Source organism: Berghia stephanieae, chromosome 15 (genome assembly GCF_034508935.2).
Source record: "Berghia stephanieae isolate SIO BIC M18660-M18661 chromosome 15, UCSD_Bste_1.3, whole genome shotgun sequence".
In the NCBI taxonomy this organism is placed as follows: Eukaryota; Metazoa; Mollusca; class Gastropoda; order Nudibranchia; family Aeolidiidae; genus Berghia; species Berghia stephanieae.
In genome coordinates, this window is record NC_088374.1 from 23,197,639 (window position 1) to 23,206,788 (window position 9,150).

General features: G+C 37.1%; 1 protein-coding gene across 1 annotated transcript in view; it reads left to right on the top strand.

The window, feature by feature from the left end:
- The first annotated feature begins 1,182 nt into the window (after positions 1-1,182).
- LOC144960491 (uncharacterized) overlaps positions 1,183-9,150 on the top strand; it is a 9,496-nt gene continuing 1,528 nt past the window's right edge. Inside the window, exons 1-5 of the mRNA XM_078893648.1 lie at positions 1,183-1,390; positions 3,512-3,720; positions 3,954-4,116; positions 6,829-7,008; positions 7,732-7,926. Of these exons, the coding sequence (XP_078749774.1) occupies positions 1,324-1,390; positions 3,512-3,720; positions 3,954-4,116; positions 6,829-7,008; positions 7,732-7,926 (814 nt within the window). The 5' untranslated portion in view covers positions 1,183-1,323. The remainder of the gene's footprint in view (positions 1,391-3,511; positions 3,721-3,953; positions 4,117-6,828; positions 7,009-7,731; positions 7,927-9,150) is intronic.

A 9,150-nucleotide genomic window follows, 5' to 3' on the forward strand; every position in this document is an offset into this window, starting at 1 on the left:
ACATGATCAAATGTATGGGTTTTTTTTCCTCTGGATACGCTTTTATGCTCGCCGGGGAAATATTTCATACGGCGTCCGCCATTGTTCCGATAGTTTAGAGCCAGTGTTACTAAGTTACCATAAGTCATGAGGAAGGAAGTGACGTTACGACTGTTGAAGAGTATTTACTTTCATTGTTTTTTCATGTAAAGACAAATCTAACAAAAAATAAAGAGCATTATATCGACAGATGTTCTAAAAAGTATTCAGAAATTGATTCTCGCGTAAGAGATTATGGCTTTTTTGAATTTGAAGAATTTCATTGTTTATCGCCATGAGATTTTTTTTTTTTAGTTATTATAACACAGGAGATAACCGATGTATAATATCAAAGTACAATAATTCCACGATTACTTCCCTTGCCTTTATCGAAGTGAATAAGGCTGTGAGGTTATTTATTTAATGCGTTCATTTTTGATACTGTGCGCGTGGCGAATATACTCACAATATTGCCAACCGGAAGAATAACGGACCAACACACAAAAATAGGTGTGAACTTGACGGTTTGTTAACACAGTTTAGTGTTTAATGAGTATGAGTCATATAATTGTTGTTAAAAATCAATAACAAAGACCCTAGTGCCGTCAACTTCGTTCTATTTATAGTAGAATATAATACGTGCGTCCGGGTGGCTTAATGTCCCCTCTTTTCACACAAGTCAAGAAATGGAAAGCGTGGTCAGTGCCCGGATGAGTGATTATGAAAAATGATATTCTGACATTACTCCAGTCGACTCAGGTGTTAACAATTACCAGGCCAAAGAAAGTGAAAGTTAATTCAGATCGTTCAGTTAAAAATACTTCATTACATCCCCCATCCGGATATAACGTAAAATACAAACATAAATATATGTGAAGCATTAAGTTTATAGTCTGATTAATACAACTTAGTGAAAATAACTCATCAAAATGGCTGGCTTAATCAATAGATGGTTAACGAATACGTTCCCATCATAATACGATCGGCATATTTTCTTCTTTACCTCATTGTTCGTCGGTCGTTATAGCTTTGAAACCTAATCGTTAACTAGTTACTAAGAGCTGATTGACGCCATTCTCGTACCTTGTTTTAACCAATACTGAATAGACGCCCGCACCTGCAATAAGCCAAAGGTATCCCGTGCGTGATGTGAACGTGTGTTGTGTTTTTACTGAGAGTGAGTGAGTGAGTTACAAACCGTTGGTCTGTGAGTGAGTTTATAAATTGCTGTTCGTATTGTTACGATACTTCTGCTATTACTCTGTTCTATAAAATACTTTAGCTGTTACAGAATATATATTAAAAATGGTACAATCATTACGTATTACCTTTCTTCTTGGATGTGTACTTAGAATAACCACTGCTGGATTCGGTAAGTAAAATATATAGCAATAATGTGACCCATTGTGTCAAAAAGGTATTATGTTAGTAGGAACAAAATACTAAAAGCTCTAATTACAAATAAAACTTATCAAATATAAGAATTATTGGTTTTTATCACTTTAAAATATTGTATTTATTGTAAACCCAACCCGGGACTGATATTTTGGCTATAAATGTAAAATACAACACCGTAATTCATCACGCCCGACGTGCACTTATTAGCAGGTCTGGTAACCCAATTCATTATTGGCTCATTGTTGGAACGAAAATCTATTTAAAAAACAACAGAAGCAATATATTGGCCAATACAACTATGTTAAATTAAGGCCATTATTGCATTCAGATGTCAGACCTGCATATATCTAACGTCGACCACGACAAAATACCGTTTTGAGACGGCGGGTCACTAATAACGCAGAGATATTGTGCGCTTGACGAATAAAATCACAACATTGCCATTATAACGGACCAACACACAAAACAATATGTAACAGTTTATAGTCAGGTTTATATAGTTTTGTGAGAATTACTCATAAGAATGAAGGCCAAAAAAAAAAGCAAAACAAAAACCAATAACAAAGAGGTGAGTAACAATAATACTTTGTTCTATCTATAGAAGGAATGAAATTGATGTCACTCAGGCCTTTGTAATTGTGTTATACCATCCATAATTATATGTAATTCTCATTAAACCGTATTAATCAGACTACAAACGTTCGATGTTATACATCGTTTTGTATGTTGCTCCGTTATATTTCCGGATGGCAATGTGTTGGGTTTCTTAGCCAAACGCAAATTTTATACAAGTTAGATTCTCGAATTAATAAACAAATACTCTTAGACCTGTGATTCACTCACAAATGTATTATGTGTATGTTAGAATGGTTGTTGTTTGGGTCTTTATTTTAAAGTCTATTGATGGCTCAATGCGTGCCGAAATTGTGGAAATGTCTTGTTAAATATCGACGCAATTGAGTTCACTCAACTCTTTGTTATTGTTTTTAGCCAGCATTTTTATGATCAGTTCTAACAAAATGTTATCACCAGCTATATAAACAATTAAGCTTACACACCATGTTTGTGTGTTGCTTACTTATATCCGGCTGACACAATTATGGATTGTATATTAAACATATATGATCAATGCAAGTTGTATTCTCTGATTAACTAAAAATTACTTTAAGACAATTATTCACTCCCTCCTTCAGAGCCATTCGGCCCTTTGAGACTATAGCATGAAACGGACAATAGCAACTGCTTGCTTTTCTGATATGACGCTAGTCTATCGCAAAGTATTTTCAGCAAATTTACATTAGCGATATGTCGAACACTGCCTCCCTGAGGCTGGGATAGGCGGTCGACTGGGCACTCGTTACTCAAAGTAAATGTGGACCCGTCTCGAGAGCGTACTCAGCGACGACGTCACCTGACTCAAATCCTACTTCGACAAGTGGTACATGAAGATGAACACTTTAAAAACCGAGGTCACTGCTTTCCACCTATTAAGTGGCTGTCACGCACGCAAAATGAACGTCCTCGTCGGCGCGAGACACTCCCATATTAGACGCATCCAAAATATTTAGGGTTGATGCTGGACCGCAGCACATGTTTCATTGGTCAAATATCCACTGGTTACTTGTTCATAATAACAAGAAAGGAAGCGAATAGAAAGGCGCCAGAAGACAATAGAGAATACAAAGTGTGTCGTCACTTCTGTGAGGTGGAGACACTGGATGGCAGCGAGCCGAAATCTGTCAAGAACCTGACTCACGGCATACTCACTTCAAAATACAGTTGCTGTCAAGAGCCGGAAATCGCAGAGCATCCAGTTGAACAATGTGTTGTGACGAAGCTTGAGGGGGGTTTCTGTACCGTACACGATCACGGCGATGAGTTTGCGACCTGGATATATCCTCATAAAACGGTACTGTGACATCATTAGTAGCTGCTGCTGCTGCCACGAGAATGGCGCTCTCTTTATAAGTCTTGTTATTATCAACATAAATTACACCCACTTTTTTCAATTATTCGTATTTTGTTTGAACCGATAAAAAAATACCTGAACTTATATTGTTCTTTTCTTCATTAAAAACATATTGTTTAAATTTAGGTTCAGCGGTAAAGATTGATGTGACGTCACAATACCATCATGACGCAGTGCCCACCTCATTCAATATCAGATGTGAACTCGATAACACCGGAAGTTGCGGAGATAAGGTCATTCTCATTCAACTTGCTAAGAACGACAATAAAATCATTGCCTCAGTTCAAGGGAGTGAATCTTTTATCCATAATCACCTTCTGGATTCCAGTATGTTGGTGAGTATGTTATTGCCATCTATGTTTATGATATATTCTCACTAAAGTGAATTAACCAGACTAAAACGTTAAAGGTTATACACTATTTTGTGTGTTGGTCCCGTATATTTCCGGAGAGCAAGGTTGTGAGTTTCTCAACCAAGGGCACAATATCTGTGAATTAAAGATTGCATTTCATGACTTGTCCTTATTTTTTCCTTCGAACTTCAAGCAGCAACAATTTCATTCATCAGGTCGAAGGTCAAATTAACCAGATAGACGGGCAGAGTTATCTCAGTGTGACAATAAAAGATGCAGTCAAGGAGGATTCTGGACTTTACACATGTTCTGCGATGTTCCTGGATGATATGGGACACATGAGAGAGGAGAAAAGCAGTAAAAACATTACAATTGAAAGTAGGTTATTCCTATCACGTACGTAAAATGTCATGTCTATTGCTATGTCAGCATTCTAAATTGCTATAAATTTTTCATTGATGTGGATTTCTTTTTATCTTTTAAGAACGTCAAGATTCTAGAGAGTGAAACAATTTGGAAATGTCGATAAACATATGCCATTTATTATTATTATTATTATTATTATTATTATTATTATTATTATTATTATTATTATTATTATTATTATTATTATTATTATTATTATTATTATTATTATTATTATTATTATTATCATTTCATTTAAACATATGCTATTGTTATTACAAACTGGGGGGCTACGGGATATGCACGGGCAGCCTTTTGTTTGTGGCCAAGTGATTTTACAGAATCCAATTTTGGTCTGTCGTGGGCTTTTCGTTGGCTAAAAGGGGTGAAAAGGAGACCAAGAAGTATATGATAACAACACATCAACGAATGGATGAATAAGTCATTGACTGAATTTGGAAGGATGTTTGTTTCGTTTGATAGTTAGGAGATTGGACGTTCATAATGGGAATATCCATAATGGTGAGTACGAATTTAAAACAATGTGAACATTTATATAGATCCAATAGGCGTGATCAATTCGTATTAATAGGCAATATTTAACCTGTAAGCCGAGACATGACGCCTGTTTGGCGATATTATATTTCCGGACACAGACAACGCTGTTATCGATCAATAGCTCATTTTGTGCAAGTGGTGTAGTCACATGGCTCTCACCATATGACATGAGGGCCCTAGGTTCGAGGTCTGTTAACGATTATTTCGTTTCTGACCTGTTTGCCACAATGGATCTGTCTGCGAACATTCGAAATGAAAATGAAATTAATTTATGTCATTCAGAGCCATAAGACACATGGAGTCCAAGATTATCCTGGTTTCTCTAAGTTGTGGGGATAATAAAAATTGATGATATCCTCTAGATTGAACGACAGTGTATTACAAACTATATTTCCCCAGACTTGACAATCTCAGCTACCCAATCGTTGATTGATGAACAGGAAATCAGAAAAAAAGATTGCACCCCTTATCGATCTCGTTCTATTTGCATATGAAGCAAGTGCTTTGCCAACTGAGCCATTTGACCCACGCGATAAATTTCAACTCATTTGGAGTCTACCTTTAAAACTACAGAAAAATAGCCTTACTCGTTCTTATCCGTATTCATTCTTTCCACGTTGATTGGTTCCAGGTGATAAATCCCTCTCGCTAGATTGAAATTTTACGAGCTGAACGAAAACAAATTTTATCTAACGTGACAGACAAGGTTCCAGATGCTACCGATTATCTCCATTTTTTTTATCGGTGCCAAGCAATTTACCCCCCCCCCCCCCCCAACTGTCCCCAACTGGGTAGGCAGCCGAAAGAAACGTATGGTGTGGAATGCAAAACCGATGCACATAAGTATCTCACCTCTCTCTCTCTCTCTCTCTCTCTCTCTCTCTCTCTCTCTCTCTCTCTCTCTCTGTCTGTCTTGTTGTCTTTCTCACTCTCTCTCTCTCTTTCTCTCTAATAATTCTTATATATATCCCTCACTATGTCCATCTTTATCTATGTCTCTCTGTCTCTTTCTCTCTCTCTCTCTCTCTCTCTCTCTCTCTCTATCTCTAACCTTACTATATATCTCTCAAACTATCTCTCTCTCTCTCTTTCTACATTTTGGTCTCTTAATAATAATTAATATTATTTGGGTCTTGTAGTATGACACTCGAATTGGATTCAGTAATCTGATGTCACGCCGCCCGGACACGGCGGCCATCTTGGTTCTAAACAAAGAAAATAATTACTTTTTATTCTTCATGCTGGCTAGAACTTTTTATATGCCTTGTGATCAGAATGTGTAAAAGTCAAAACGTGATCAAATTTATAATTTTTTCCTCTGGATACGCTTTTATGCCCGCCGGGGAAATATTTCATACGGGCGTCCGCCATTGTTCCGATAGTTTAGAGCCAGTGTTACTAGGTTACCATGCGTCATTAGGAAGGTAGTGACGTTACTACTGTTGAAGAGTATTCGGAGTTGAATTAAGGGTGTTAGAGCCTTGCTCAGTTGAGTCCCTTGGACAAGGATCTTTACTCACATTCTCTCCCCGTACTCAGGTGTAAAATGAGTAAATAGCCGTTAACAGAGTTGCCTCTGTCGGAAAAAATGTAATTCCACCTAACAGGCGTCATGCACTTTCCTTAATGTTAAATATTGCTGTTGCCCAGGGGAAACCATGTAATGAGCTTTGAACACGTTTAGTGGATATTGCGCTCTGTAAAAGCTCATTTAAAAAAATACTATTCAGTTTTATCGGATGAAAGAAAACTATACATAATATTTACTTTGGGATTTATATCATATGTGGGACTGTGTGGTCTAGTGGTATAACACTCGCATTTGGATCGAGAGGTCTAGGATTCCTAAACAGCTATAAGCGGCGCTCGGAGTTTTAACTTTTGCTTTTGTTTGTTTATGTATTGGTTTACTAATTTTTGTTGTGCTTTTCATGACTGATATTTATATCTTCAGAGTAATGATAAGACTGGCTATACAGTATATTTATATGTTGTGTCTTTCTGAGAGAGACAGAGACAGAGAGAGAGAGAGAGAGAGAGAGAGAGAGAGAGAGAGAGAGAGAGAGAGAGAGACAGACAGACAAACAAAAAAGTGTGTCTTTTCGTCGCTTTCATTTTCTATTTCAGACCAAGACGTTCAGGATCTGATTAAATTTCTACTGTCAAAATTGACCTTCATGGAAAGCCTGGTGAAGTTCAATGAAAACAAGACAAATGAACAAATTTCTCAACTACAGACAACGGTGAACAATCTTGGAACACAACTACAAGAACAAGAAAACACCATGAGGCAACTGGAAAGAAAACGTTGGTCTCTAGAAATGTCTTCACCAACACTGTCATCATTAGCATCATCAGCATCGTCATCATCATCATCATCATCATCATCATCATCATCATCATCATCATCATCAGCATCTTCATCATCATCCTGGGTGGGGTTCCCGACCTCCCATAGTGGGCAGGGAGGTACTTGTTATGTCTTATCCTCCTGTATATGTTTTTCAAGTTGCTTTCTGTCTTTGTCTTGGAATGGGATTATTTGGTTTTGTCCTGACCCTGGTCGGAGTTCTTGGTAGGGAAGTAAACCTTCGAATTTATAGTTATAGTTTTCGGAGTTGATATTATTGTCCTTGTAAATCATCTCTCTTTATGCATTGTATATTTTTTTCATATGGTTTGTAAACATTTGAGTGTGTTCCTCTTGGTGGAGACCTGTGATTGTGTCTGGATGACATTTAGATGATCTCAATCTAAGTATATTGACAGTGTGCTCTTTGAATCTACATCGGTTCTCTATTTGAGCTAATTGCCCTTTGTCTCACTTTTTCTTGGGTAGATTAATTGTAATTCTCGAACTGTTTACTTTCCTATTACCTTCGTTTTTACTGGCGCTAATATGAATTTAATGTGTTGCGAGCGTCGTAAACCCTTAAAAACAAAAACAATCAACATCATCAACAACATCAACAACACCTAAACCAACGTGTTCCATTCCTGCGATGAATAACATAATGCTTTATATTCCAGAAAACACCGTATCTGCCTTTTATGCCACCCTACAATACAATTACAAATCTCTGGCAAAAGGTGACGTATTGAAATTTGACAATGTCCAGACCAACATTGGTGACGATTACGACGAGACCACGGGTGTGTACAAAGCTCCGGTCCATGGTCTCTACACATTCCAGGCGTTTCTGATGACACGGGCGGGGTCGGGACGTAAGTGTTTAAATAAAATACACATAATTTTGTGACCGCTACTTAAATTGTACACATTCAAGAAAAGGTATATAGATAGTGTGCGCTTGGTTAACATGCTCATAACATTGCCGTCCGGAAGTAAAACGGACCAACACACGAAGTTATGTGTAACATTTGAACATTTATATTCTGATTAATACAATTTAGTGAAAACTACTCATAAACATGGATGGCAAAACACAATAACAAAGACCCGAGTTCGAAATCTTAGTTCTATCTATAGTTAGGACGAAATTAACATCATCCAGACCTTTTTTTATTGATTTTAGCCAGCCATTTCTAACTAAATTGTGTCAATCTGAATATACAAGTTTAAGAATATGTAGTTATGTTTGTTGATACGTAATAGTTGGCTGGCAAACAATGTATGATTTATGACAAAGTGCAAATGTCTTAGAACCCTTTCCAACCGAGGACATAATATATTCCTATTGCAAACAGTAGTTGGCTAAGAGCAGATCCCTTGTGTAATCCAAATCTTACATTAAATGGATCAGTTGAGCCAACAACGGTCCTAATCACTGTTTCCTTTGTACATATATTTGTTAACTTTGATATATTTAATTGTTAACCCCTTTGCTCTCATCCTGTAAGATGTCGTTGAATAGACATATCAGGAAATTTTGACGATATCTCGTCTGGTCCAACTGCTTTCCCTTTTTTCATCTTGTACACTGCATCTCACACCTCGATATTGCTTATCTCACCTAATATCTTATCTTTAGGTTGTTCAACTGCATTCCCTGTCATTCTCGTTATTCATTTGGTGCTTGTAGTATGTTTTACATCTTGCTCGGATCTATTCATCTTTGCCCAATATTTCTTCCACTCTCGTCTTTGATCATCTTAATGTATTGTACTCGTATATCTCTCCTATTCTTGTCGCTCTGATTCGCTATTCTGAAAATGTTTTTCTCACCTTCTTTACTTTCTAATATCTCATCATATCTTCGAATGGCTCTGATTTTGCTTTTGCAACTGCTCTTTTTACTTATTTCTGTACCTGCCTGTATTCATCTACGTTGATTGCATCAGGGGGTTTTATCCATGTTCTTCCTTGCTTCCTTTTTTTCTTTATTGAACGTGACCTCTTCATTCCACCACCATGTTTCTTTTCAAACTTTTCCTCTTCCCTTGCAGACCCGAAGCATTTCTTTGGCAACTTCACGGATTGTACCAGAA